General features: G+C 50.6%; 1 protein-coding gene across 14 annotated transcripts in view; it reads left to right on the plus strand.

The window, feature by feature from the left end:
* Positions 1 to 13221, plus strand: part of TCF3 (transcription factor 3) — a 112220-nt gene that overhangs the window by 95208 nt on the left and 3791 nt on the right. For 4 of the 14 annotated variants that reach the window (XM_077331744.1, XM_077331746.1, XM_077331747.1 and 1 more), the window contains exons 17-19: positions 807 to 969; positions 1774 to 2012; positions 10218 to 10362. In XM_077331744.1, the coding sequence (XP_077187859.1) occupies positions 807 to 969; positions 1774 to 2012; positions 10218 to 10360 (545 nt within the window). In that variant the 3' untranslated portion in view covers positions 10361 to 10362. Of the gene's footprint in view, positions 1 to 806; positions 970 to 1773; positions 2013 to 9421; positions 9649 to 10217; positions 10363 to 13221 lie in introns of all 14 variants that reach the window. The other 10 variants (XM_077331751.1, XM_077331758.1, XM_077331755.1 and 7 more) reach the window with 5 other exon arrangements.

The raw sequence follows: 13221 nt of genomic DNA on the forward strand, positions 1-13221 counted from the left end.
TGGGAGAGCATCATTGGCCATTCCAACTTTGAACCCTCTGATGGTCAAACTGTGGTGCCGCCTTCTGTTTTTGCCCAGGACTGTTCTTCAGACTTGCCTTCCAAACTCCCACCTCCTTTGCCGTTTGAGGTCTTGCTAGACCCTGCTCTTTCCCTTCCAAGCATGACTCTGCTGCCTTAAGGACTACCTTCCTAGGGCTTCAATTGGCCAACTTTAGGATTGCCAACTGCAGGTTGGGAAATTTGGGGGGATTTGTGGGTGGAGCCTGGGGAGGGTGGGGTTGGGGGAGGAGAGCACAGCATGGTATAATGCCATAGACCAGGGGTGGCCAAGTTGTGGCTCTCCAGATGTTCATGGACTACAATGACCATGAGATGCTCCTGGGGCTCATGGTCATTGTAGCCCATGGACATCTAGAGAGCCACAGTCTGGCCATTCCTGCCATAGAATATATCCTCTGAAGCAGCCGTTTTCTCCGGGGAATTCACCTCTGTTGTCTCGAGCTCAGCTGGAATTCTGGGAAGTCTCCAGGCACCACCTGGAGATTGGCAATCAAAACTGCTTCACCTTTTCCAGGGAGTGTCAGCCTGGTACCTAATGCTGCGCGGCGGCTGCCCAGCACTCCCCACCCCGAGAAGGTTGCAGCTCACGTCCACTCAGAGTGCCTCCACTCATATGGAATCCTAGATTCCTAGAGTTGGGACCTCCTGGGTCATCTAGTCCAACCCCCTGCACTGTGCAGGACACTCACTCTGGTGAGCCCCACTTGAACTGCTACCTGATATGCCCCTGTGTCCCCCTTGCAGGCATGACGGGGAGCTTGGGGCGAGCCAGCGTTTCGTCGGGAACGAGCGAGATCAAGCGGGAAGACAAGGAGGACGACGAGAACACGTCCATGGCGGACAACTCGGAGGAAGAAAAGAAGGAGCTCAAGCCGTCCCGGAACAGAACAAGGTGCACAGTGAACAGGTCTTGAGCTTTCTCTGTTCCCTTTAAGGGAGAGGGGCAACATGTGCAGGCAGGGGATAGATTTTCAAGGTGGGGTCGGCTCATGCGACCCTGGCTTTGATCTCCCCTGGGCTGATTTGACATTGAAGTACAATTTGTGTTGTTCGTTTGTGTTAATTTTCCTTGCATTGTAAGTGTGTGTGTGCTTTGGGGGGGAAGGCACTCCTTATCCAGTGGGAGATAACTCGCTAAATTCCCCCCAGTCCTTTTCAAACTGTCTGGGTAATGATCTTGCATTGACTGCCTGTTTCCAACAGTCTTTGGAAAACCCAGTTGGCTTCACCCGGGATCCTGGCCAAACCGACTGAGCTTTCTCACGGGTCAGTGCGTTAAAGCAATACGTACCTGAAGACCCTCCAGAAAGAACTGGGGTGGGGGAGACATGTCCAGAAACCCCCAACTAGGCCATTCTGGAAGACAGCTGGTTTGAGGGACATCGGACCGAAGGACTGTGGTCTCCTCATCTCCAGAGATCAGAAAGTGCGTGGCTTTGGGGGAGCTCCATCTGCTCTTCATTATTTTCTTGTTTAAACGAAAATTCGGACGGGCAGTTTGAAAAGAGCTGGCCTTGAGGGGGGGTTCCGAGCAAAAGGAGTGCCGTTCCCTCCGGCGTGGAAGACGGGAGGGAGGAGGGGGGAGTGTGCGTGCGTGTGCGTGTGTTTAAATTTCCTTTATAATTTTTGGTCTACGTGAAGCGGTGCTGAGGTGTGCACACGAGAAAAACGTCCCCCCCTCCCTTGTTTCGTTCTTATTTCAAATTATCAGTCAAGATGAGGATGAGGAAGACGACCTTCTTCCCCCAGAGCAAAAAGCCGAGCGAGAGAAAGAGAGGCGGGTGGCCAATAACGCCCGCGAACGCCTGCGGGTCCGTGACATCAACGAGGCCTTTAAAGAGCTTGGGCGTATGTGCCAGCTTCACCTTAACAGCGAAAAACCTCAGACCAAACTGCTAATTCTCCACCAGGCCGTGTCGGTTATTCTGAACCTGGAACAACAAGTTAGAGGTCAGTGGAGGCTTCCGACAGGGCGATCTCTTCGGAACGGCATGGGGCTGTCTGTCTCGTCCCGCCACCCCGCTCTGAGGCTGCACTGCGAGGGCGCACCTGGCGCTCTCCCCCCCCTTCCCCCGCTGATGTTCCCCCTTGAACTCCTGCGTCCTTTATTTTATGGCAATGCCTTTCGGTTGGCTTCTCTGTTCCTGTTTTGTTTTTGTTTGCATCCCGCCTTCTCCTGTTTTCCGTTGGGGGAAAAGTGTTGCACTTGTTGCATGCCATCCCTGTGGCCTGTGCAGGAGCTTGCCTTGCTAACAGGCCTTTAGACTGAGAGACAGCAAATCAGTCCCATCCCCCCCACCCAGCCCCCGGAATCTTACCTGGCAGTGCAGAGTCCCTGTAATTCCTCCACCCCATTGCTCACACGGCCATTCTGCACCCAAAGGGTGGAGGGATCCCAGAATATTGATGATAATTTGTTCGGTTTTCAAAGTTTCATCTCTGTTTCACCGTGTGGGGCCTTGTAGACAAGTGGCGTTGCTGGAAATTGTCACCTCATGACAGCATTCCCTGCAAAAATCTGAAGAGAAAGTGTTTAACTCTTGCCGTGCAATTTAGCTAATGAGGGTGGCCCTTTTAACTGTCAAAGATGGTTTCTGGGTATGATAGTTAAGAGCCATAGTGGGTCATAAGAAAGAAAGTGGTCTCTTTCATAGTCCAGCATCCGTAGGGTTTTTAAATCACAGGGACTAGCGCCTTGAGTTTAGCTTGCAAAGAAACAAAGTTTATGTTCAGTGTCACCTTTAGGACCCACAAGGTCTAAGTCTGCATAGAGGCTTTCATGTGCATGCAGAGAAAAATTAAACTGTGTATCCGAAGAACTGAGCATGCACACAAAAGCTTAAACCCAGAATCAGTCTTAGTTGGTCTTAAAGGTGCCACTGGATTCAAACTTTGTTCGGCTGCTTCAGACCAGCACGGCTGCCTACATGAATCTAGTTTAAGCTTTCTCAACCAGGGTTTTGTGACAACCGGGGGTTTCTTGATGACCCAGGAAGGGTTTCCTGAATGGGTGGGAGTTAATTAATTTTTTAATATATTTTTTAAATCTGTTGAAAATTTATTGGGTATATGACCATATATAGTCATGTTGACCTGCCCCCCTTCTCCCAAATGGCCAATGATGGGCCTGGAGGGGGTGGAAGGGGAGGGGCCCCCAGGTGGGCGTGTCCACAGCTCTGCTTCCCAACCACATTATGCATGATTATGCCACTTCTGGGGTTTCTAGAAGCCTGACGGGGTTTCTCAATGGTAAAAGTTGAGAAAAGCTGATCTAGTTTGTAAAGGATCAGCAAAATATACATAAAAGATGCATACACATATACATACACACACCATTCTAGACCTGCAGCCTCAGTTATGGGGCTTTCAGGGGTGTTTGAATGGTGGGGGGGTCCAGGAGGGTGGGTTAGTTTCACATGGAAAGGAGCTGGGCTACTTTTTCTGTTGTGTTTTTAACGCTTTAAGCTGTGCATGCCATTTAACAATTCCTTCCTCTGAATCCGGCCTGCGGGTGCATCTTGGCCACGTTAACGCCCAGTTCCTGTTGCCGCTGCTCAGCAGAGCCTGCTGCTTTTGACACTAAGGAATTCCTCACAGCCTGTTTCTGCTCTGCCCTGATGGTGCAATGTCGGAATTCCTTTTACCTTCCTCTCTCCATTACTTCTGTACCGTCTTCTCCTTCCCTCCCCTCCCCTCCCCTTCTTGTAACGTTTCTCTGTGTGTATGCACATATGCATTTCTTTATTTATGTTCTTTGTCTACCCCCTTCCCTTTCCCACCCGCCTTGCTTTCCTACAGACAGACCCCAGCCGTGACCTCTCGGTGGAACCCACCCTCTACCTTGTACTTGCTGCTTGCTCAGAGAGACTGAACCTGGGGGGCAGGCGGGGGGGGGGTGGACACAGCCATTAGGGAAGGGACAGTCTGTGAGAAGGAAGGTGGCCCCGCCGTCTGGTCTTGAGTCTCCCGCCCTTGCACATTTCAGTTTCCAGACTCATAGAAGCAGGTTGCCTTGGCCAAGCCGTGTTTTTCCAGTTTGCGAGAGGGAGAGAAGGCAGAAAACGCCCAAGTGCTAAATATGCTTCTGAGAACGGCCAGCCGTCTCTTGCGTAAGGTAGCTGCTGGCTCTTGTGATTTTTCAAATAGTACCAATTTCAGGTTTGTAAGGCACTCGATCCAGAGATGCTGCCGCTAAATCTGGAAGCTCCCAGCCACTCGCCAGCCCCCTTTTCCTCCTTCCATTTGGCAGTGGCTGCTGCTCCCGGTTCACACTGCGATAATTCAGGAGAGTGAGTGGTCAGCGGCTGCCTGCGATCTGCGGCATGGGTGGGCTGGCGAAAGGGCCTTCCCTAAACACAGAAAAGCTGGCAGTGATGCCAGGCTGCCTCCAGCAGAGGTGCCGAGCGGTCCTGTTCTTTGAGCTCTTTGCTGGGGGCTCCATCATTCCATCAGGTCTCCTTGCTGATCTTGCCGTCGTGGCTTCTCTGAGGCCATCAATTTAGTTTAGTTTATTGGATTTTTGACTGCCCTCCCAGCAAGCTGGCTCAGGGCGGTGTACAAAAAAATATAAAATTACAGCAAGTCCAATTCAATTTTAAATTATTAATTTAAATAAATAGTGACAGGTTGAAACAGATTATAACAGGAGCAATACTGTCTGCGTTGAATTATCCCTGAAGTTCAGGATGATTTGGGAGTGAATCAATGAATCAGATAGATGGACAGAGAGAGGCATGGGTGGGGCCATAAATAGGTAGGTAGATAGATGTTAGCTGTGGCCCCAACCAAAAGCCTGGTGGAAGAGCTCTGTCTTACAGGCCCTGCTGTATTGTGCTAACTCCGACACACCCCTGATGTGCTTCGCGAGCTCATCCACCAGTTAGGAGAGCCAGCTTGTATAGTGGTTAGGAGAGCCGGCTTCTAAACTGGTGAGCCAGGTTTGAATCCACGCTCCCCCACATGCAGCCAGCTGGGTGACTTTGGGCTAATCACAGCGCTGATAAAACTGTTCTAACCGAGTAGGAACATCAGGGCTCTCTCAGCCGCACCTCCCTTACAGGGTGTCGGTTGTGGGGAGGGGAAAGAAAAGACAATTGTAACCCACTTTGAGACTCCTTTGGGTAGAGAAAGGTAGCATAGAAGAACCAACTCTTCTTCTCCAGTAATCTCAGGGCTCTCTCAGCCTCCCCACCCTCACAGGGTGTCTGTTGTGGGGAGAGGAAAGGGAAGGCGACTGTAAGCCACTTTGAGCCTCCTTTGGGTAGAGAAAAGCGGCATATAAGAACCAACTCTGTTGGAAGCTGTAAATTTGTAAATGTTTTTGAAATGGCTGTGTTTGGGGCCGGGTTCAGAAACTGCAAAAGAATTTTGTTCCAAATCTCATTTATGAACATATGAAAGTGGAGTTCGACCACTGATCCATCTAGATAATTATCATATGTTCTGATTTCTGGCTGTTCCATAGTTCTTCGTAAGAACATAAGAGGAACCGTGCGGGATCAGGCCAGGAGCCCATAGAATCCCACATTCTGTGTTGCTCAGTGGCCCAAACCCGGGTGCCGTCAGAAGGTCCACCAGCGAGGCCAGAATTCCAGAAAAGCTTTCCCACTGCTACCCCCCAAGGACCAGAAATCCAGAGCCCCCCTGCCCCAGACAGTGTTCCCTGGCTAGTCGCCATTCATGGGCCTCTGCTCTTAGCAGCAGAAGAGAAGCCATGTCAGATCAGGCCAGTGGCCCATCCAGCCCAACAATCCCATGTCCCTTGGTGGCTGAAGCTCAAGTGCTATCAGGAGGTCCATCAGTGGGATCAGGACCCCCTCCCCCTTTTGTCCCCCAAGGACCCAGAATAAATGCCTCAGAGTAAGGGTGAGTGCTTCAGTGATCACCGAAGCCCAAGGTGGCACATAGGAGGCCAGCAGCATGGAGAGGAGGGGCAGCTGCCGTGGTGGTATGGCGCCTCTGAGGTGGCCAAACCGCACCAAAGCGCTCAACCCTCCTTCAGAGTGTTCCATCTATAGCTTGTGGCTAAAAGCAACCAACGGATTTCTGCTCCAGATGTTTATCCAATCCCCTCTTGAAGCGATCAGTGCTTTTAGCATTCTTCAAGTGGACACTGACCCACTCTTGCTTTACTCTGAAATTGGATTCTGAATAGCCTTCAGCATGCCACGTGATCTTGAAAGAGTCAGGCCTAGGTGTTAAGTGTTCAGGGGTTCACACGTTAATGAGAAGTTGAGGTGACTTTTCTTTTCTTGGGCTCCCGATGCCTGAAAAGCCCAGGGATGGGTGAAATGTGGCATCCTGTAGGGAGTTGGAGGGGTTCCTTTCCCTAGGAAGCCATGTTGAGTAACTCAATCCTCGGGGGGGGGGGACGTTGCCTTCTACAGCTCAGACACATGCCCCTCTCTCAGATCTATCCCCCCCCCCCCAGGTCACGCATCCTGGACCACTTTGGTCATTGGTGTAGCGCTGCTGTATGTAAGTTTTGAAAAGGGGATTCTGGTATCCAGTGTTAGGTTAGCTTTTGCATGGTTTCCAGCCTTCCTTTGCCGGCTGTTCGATCCAACCCGTTCGCCGAATCCATCCCTTCGAGGCAGCCTCTGACTTTCCTGTGGGAATGTTTTGCTCTGGGGGAGAAGGTCGTCCCTGCTTACAGTAAGCGGCATGTCCCAGCTTTGCCGGGGCTTGGGGAGGCTGGCAGGAAAAGGAGGGGAGAAGCTTGCCAAGTGACGCCCTTCCAAGAGCTTTAAGTTGCTGCCAACGCTCACGGTTGTCTTAGGATGCTTTGCTCCTGACCCACCTTTCCTGGGCCGACCTTGGGCATGCTCAGGGGCCTGCCGCGTACCATTGGCACAATTTGGGAGGAAGGCCACCTCCCAGGAAGCAAGGAAGAGAGCCACACCCTTCCAAGGATGGTCATCATGCTGCAGTCCTTCTCTTTGAGGTGGCTTTGGTTGTTTCAGAAACATGCTGGGACTGGTGTATCAGTGGAGGCATCCTTAATGTGGGAAGCTTTTGTGCACATGCCATTTTTCCAGAGAAGAGACACATTCTCTGGATTTTGGATTGGATTTTCATTCAATATTCGTGCCCAGCCTCCCCCCCCCCCCCCAAAAAAAAAAAAAGGCTCAGGGTGGTCATTTCTCCTTGTACAAGAAATAGGACTGCCAGCCTCCAGGTGGGGCATAGAGATGGCCCAAATTATATATCTCAAGATGACAGACCAGTTCTCTTTGGTGTAAACGATTGCTTTGGAGGGTGGACTCTGACATCATATCCTGCTGAGGTCCCGCCCTCCCCAGGCGCCACCCAGACCCCCAAGATGCCTCAAGAAGAAGACACTGATTGGTAGATGAGGCCCAGTTCTGGAATATCTTTTCCTGGCTGACTCCACCCAGAGGTTTCGTATGGCCAGCCAATCACAGGAGTGATGTGCGCCCCTCGTCTTCAGAAATCATGTGACGTCCTTGCAGATGCAGGGCCTTCTTTGTGTGGACGCCTCCCCTGTGGACATTGTCCGTGTAGCTTCTGTGCCGGCATTATGACGTCTTGGATAACTTGCCCTTTTTTTGGTAGCTTGAAAAAATTGGTTGTAGTTTGAAATCATTGGGTTAAGCCACCCTTCCTGACAGAACTGCTCTAGAATTGATGCGGAGTTGCTTCCCTAACGCATTTCATCCATTCCTTGTAGAGAGGGTAAGGTTTTCCACCAAGTGATTTTTAACAATAATATGCTGAAGGGATTGGTGGCGGGGTGCTGTTTCCCATTCAACAGCCCTTTTCTCACCAGAAATACCCCCTTTCCAGTGAGTTTTGAAAACAGGTTTACAAAGTCATTTCGAGTGATATTATAAGGTCTATTTGCAAGTGCAGGAGAATGAGATGGGGCCTGCTCCACTTGGTAGAGTATGAAAAGGCGGGCTGGGCAGATTTTTGGAGGAGGAGCTACAAAGCATGATGGTTCGATGGAACCTCCATATTCCAAGAAGCATATGACTGAAAGCTAGTTGCTGTGGGGAAACAAGAAAAGAGCCTCTAATCCCCTTTTAGCCTTGCTGGCCACTGTGAGGATGGTGGATGGTCATGATCCAGCAGTGCCCTTCTTACATTCTCATTCCAGCTTTGAATGTGCCTTTTCATTGAAAAAAATAATTCCCAGCTAATAGAAAACTAGCACATCAGGGCTCTCTTTGCAAGTGATGCTGGATTTCTGTCTGCAAAGAGTTCATAACACAAGGGACCCTGCTTTGAATATTTCAAAGCAGGGTCCTGGGTGATCCACCACTTGACATCTGGTCAGTTCTCCCACCACATCCTCCCGCATGTGTGAATCATCCCCTTCTCCTCTTTTGTCTTGCCACGCTCATATTTGGGAAATAATGATTTCCCAAAATGAGCCATTTGTTAATCTGACTCCTGGACCTCCAGACCAACCCAGTTCAAAACTGTTTCCGATCTCAAAATAAGGCTCAGTCATCCATTTTGGTCCTAACATCGGCGGTTTGCTACTGAATTTCAGATTTGGCCCTCACGCTGATCTTGGATTTATTTGTCGATTGGATACATTTATTAATCTTGCCGCTAAGCTCAAAAATCTGAAACGTGGAGCTTGAATACTTGTCGCTCGGAACTTGTAACGTTTATTTGAAGTGGGGTTATATTTACAAAGCATTTTTGGATCTTTTTAGTAGAATGGCCGGCAGAGTACAAGTTTAAAGAGAGAGAGAATTCTAATCCATGAATTCTAACATCTCCGGTTTGTTGGCCCTCCTTGGCTTGGTGCTTCAGTCATAGGGTTCCAGAAGCCTCCAATATCATGGTTATTCCCATTAGCAACTATAGGAGAACACTGTCAGGGGCTAATATGCCGACAGTCCCTGGCCCCAAAGAAATGCACTGACCTTTTCCATCCTGGCCCCAGCCTGGTGGGAGAAGCTGCCTGCGGAGACAGGGCAATCGAATAAGACCATTGGGCTTCCTCCCCCCCACCAGAGCAAAACATCACAAATGGCCTAAAGACAACGGAATGAGAAAAAGGCCTCGGAGGTTTGACGGCTTTTATCATTTCTGGAGATTTTAAATGTACACCACCCTGAGCCTATTAGGGACGAGCAGTTTATGAATCGAATAAATACCAGCATTAAGGAGAGAGAAATCCCAAGTCCTTATGCCTGTGTTTGCACCCTAGTGTTGGCAGCTCCTTATGTCTCAGGGCTTCCCTACCCCTTGGCAACTGACTGTTGACTGGACATTTTTCTGCCACACCTTGGCACCGCCCCGTCCCCTTCCCCACCCCCCACCCCACCCCCAAGTCACTACTTTCCCCCCTGATTAACCCCTGTGGTGCTGTGTGAACCCAGCAGTACAGACGAGGCGCTGTCAATGGAGGACAAAGATCTGAGGGACCGGGAGAGGCGGATGGCCAATAATGCCAGGGAGAGGGTGCGAGTGCGGGACATTAACGAGGCCTTTAAAGAGCTGGGACGCATGTGCCAGATGCACTTAAAAACAGACAAAGCGCAGACCAAACTCATCATCCTTCAACAAGCAGTGCAAGTTATTCTGGGCTTGGAGCAGCAAGTACGAGGTACGGTGCCAGGGGGCTCTCCCACCCTGAGGTCACTCTTGGGCCAGGAGAGTGTTTGTGTGTTGTTTGTGTCTGTCCGTCCATCCCTCTGTGCGCACGCGCATGCTTGCATGAGTCTCTGCCTGTCCCTGCGACCCTCGGCTCTGGGTGTGAGGCTCAGTCTTTCCCGCTCGGCCTCTTGCAACGTGACCGGAGCAGAGGTCGTGCCAAAGGGAGTGATGGGAGCGCGGCTCTTTCTCGGCCTAATCTGCTAAAGAACTTTGGGGAGAGGGGGGGTCTCTTTAACACTGGCAATGTTTTCCTTCCCTCCGTAAGGAGCAACTTTGTTTTGTTGGGATGTCTGCCGCTGACGAAAGGAATAGCTCCATGTCCTCTGTTGGAACATCTCTCATTCTTTCATATATCTGTGAATGTATTCTCTCTCTCTCTCTCTCTCTCTCTCTCGGGGGGGGGGAAGGAGGGAGGAAATGGAAGGTGGCTTGCAAGGCCCTTCCCAAAGGTTTGGCATTCTCCTCCTTCCCATGGCTCTCTCTCTTTTTCTCTCTCTCTCCCTCGTCCCTTTGTCTCAGAACGCAATCTAAACCCCAAAGCAGCCTGCTTGAAACGCCGCGAAGAGGAGAAGGTGTCAGGTGTCGTGGGTGACCCCCAGATGGCACTCTCAGCATCCCATCCAGGTCTCGGAGACGGGCACAACCCTGTGGGCCACATGTAAAGGTACCCTCTTCTCTTCTATCGCCATGTGGATGGGCGGCTTTTTGATTTTTGTGTGGGGGGGGGGGACCAAGCTCATGTGCTAAGAACTGGCACGCAGCACACAAGGCCCGTCTTCAGCTGTTCATCGTCATCTCAAGATGAGGATCTACATGGCAGCTCCTCTGCCCACTTGTTAAATAAATAAATCTTTATTCTTATAATCCGGCCCTTCCTGAGCAGCTCAGGGCGGGTGACAACTTACTGCATAACATCATAAAACCTTTTCAATTCTCCCACTAGAGTTGATGGGGGGGGGGGTTCAGAGTGGTCTTTCCTCAGCACTTTTTGGTCGTCTCTCTGGGCCCCGACCATAGGCCTGGTGAACAGTTCTGTCTTACATTCCCTGTGGAACGGGTGAAGGTCCTGCAGAGCTCTGATCTCTTTTGGCATACAGTTCAACCAAGCTGGGGCCAAGGCCAAAAAAGCCGTGACCCCAGGGTCAATTTTACCTCCTTTGGGCTGGGGGTCCCAAGGTCCACTGATCTGAATGCTCTTTGAGGGATGCAAGGGAAAAGCCGGTCCTGTAACATGGGGCACAATCCGCCCCAACGGTCTCCTTTTCAGGTGGGATGCCAAGAAAAGATGCACCCTCGTAAGCTCATGGCATCCCTGATATTTGGATCTCAGCTGGGTCTTTGAGCCACTCTCAGCTTTTACACGGACCCCCAGCTGCTGTCAGACTAGTGAACTTAACAGGAAGGATTGCCCCAAGATGTGATTGGTCCATTTGTTCCAACTGCTGTACTAAGAGAATAAAGACCGAAACCCTATGTCCTCACCCAAAGAGGCATCTCCCAGATCCCATACCATTGATTAGTTAAGTCTTTACCTGCAACAGTTCCTAAATGTGCTTATTTTATATATGTATCTGGGACCTCACCTTGCCAACTTCTTTCCTAGAATATCACAGGTTGGGGGAACAAAGGGGTGAACTTTGCTTATTTTAAAAATCAAAGAACCTTTGTTAGATCTACAGCGATTCAAGATGACATTTAATACTTATTTGTCCAATTGGGAGAAGAGAATCTGTGATGTTGTCTACTAGCCAGGACAGCTAAACGGAACCTCCTTGGGGATACCAGCTGCGGGGGAGCAGGGATATTAGCTTTGGCTACTACGGCCTGCTTTCATGATGTCTAGGGCCTCTGGCTGGCCAAAGGTTGAGCAGCGAATACATATTAAAATTAAAATACAAATATTTATTATTAAGTGCACATTAAGATTAAAAAGAATGTTAAAACATAAGACCCAGTCTCAGTGGTTGCACACAGTTATGACCAGAGACCAAATGCGTTTCAACCCTTCGTCAGGGGTCAAATAAACAATAAGCACACGTATAATAAATAGTACAGTGTAGGATAGCAATGAGACCAGGCTGATGGAAAGGTAATCATAAAACATTAAGCTCCCAAGAATACCTAAGCTCCCAAGCCATGCCTAATAAAACATGCAGAGTACTTCCAATGATGGCCATCCCCCCCCTCCCCGAGGGCCACCCAGAAGAGCTGGCGCGCTGTCAGGAAGTACCAGGGGGCTTCTGATTGGCCCTCACTGGAAGGGCCCTCCCCCACTGATGGCTAATCAGATGTTCTTCCCCGCCATGCAGGGCAAGAAGAAGTGCTGGCAGCACCCACAGCAGGTGCCCACTCTTCTGGCCGGCGGCAGGCGGCACCACCAACCTCTGCCATGGGTGGCTATCATTCTGGCCAGCCTCCTTACCTCCACGCACCCCCACCAGCTTCTTGGATGCCAGAAGAGCTAGCGGGGCAGCAGGGCCCCCCTCCGCCCAAAATAATCAAGGACCACCATTCTGTCCAGGGCCAAGAGTATGCCTTCTCGTGTATTAACCAAAAGAAAGCTCCTCTGTATAGAGAGGTGGTTTAAATGTCAGTATGAGATCCTGAGTTTTGGCAGCAGAGCAGGCCTGTTGCCTTCCTGCCCTACTTCTGGGTTTCCTAGACCAGTGGTCCCTAACCTCTGGTCCGGGGACCGGTACCAGTCTGTGGATCAGTCGGTACCGGGCTGCGGCTCCTCCTCGTCATCCTCTCTGGCTTCTGCCTCAGGGGCTGCCCTTCCACTCTGCCGCCGGCTCACCTTTGGTGTTCTCCAGCGGCCACCATGGCTGGGGCTCCCCCTTAGCGTGGCACTGCGCAGCTGCTGCTGGCAGCACCCCTCAGCGGGCGGCAGGAAGTCAGGGGTGCTGGTGGGAAAGCAAGCGGAGCAGGGACTCCGGTGACAGTCACGACGTCCCTTGGCAAAAGACACCCCCTCCACACCCGGGCCTCAGTAAAATTGTTAAACATTGACCGGTCCCCGGTGATAAAAAGGTTGGGGACCACTGTCCTAGACGATAACATCCTAACAAGAATATTGCCAGATTGGACCAATGGTCCACCTTGCCCAGCCTGCCTTTCTTACTGAGAGGCGTGGTAGATTATACAGCATAACCCAGTAACATGAGACTTCCAAGAAACAAAACCGTAGCAGCAGGATCACAGAAATTAGAAATAATGACCAAAAAAAGGCATTCTCAGACGCATATCATAAAATGGAATGACCAAAGTAGAAAGTAATTCGATACAAGCGAGGAAATATAGTCAGCAAACAGCAGCATAGGCTATGATCCTGTTTCCTTTATAGATGTGAAGCACCATAACAATGAATCTGTCTGCTCTTCCTTTTTGGGGAAGGGGGGCTTTGCTACGCCCCATGGGGATCAGTTTTACTTCCCATGGTGGCTGCTGCAGAAACTTGTATGCAGAACGACCTGCAGTTAAGTTTGTGTGTGCCAAGGTTCAAGACCTCTGTGTTTGTTTGCTC

This window comes from Paroedura picta, chromosome 4 (assembly GCF_049243985.1).
Source record: "Paroedura picta isolate Pp20150507F chromosome 4, Ppicta_v3.0, whole genome shotgun sequence".
NCBI classification, from domain to species: Eukaryota; Metazoa; Chordata; class Lepidosauria; order Squamata; family Gekkonidae; genus Paroedura; species Paroedura picta.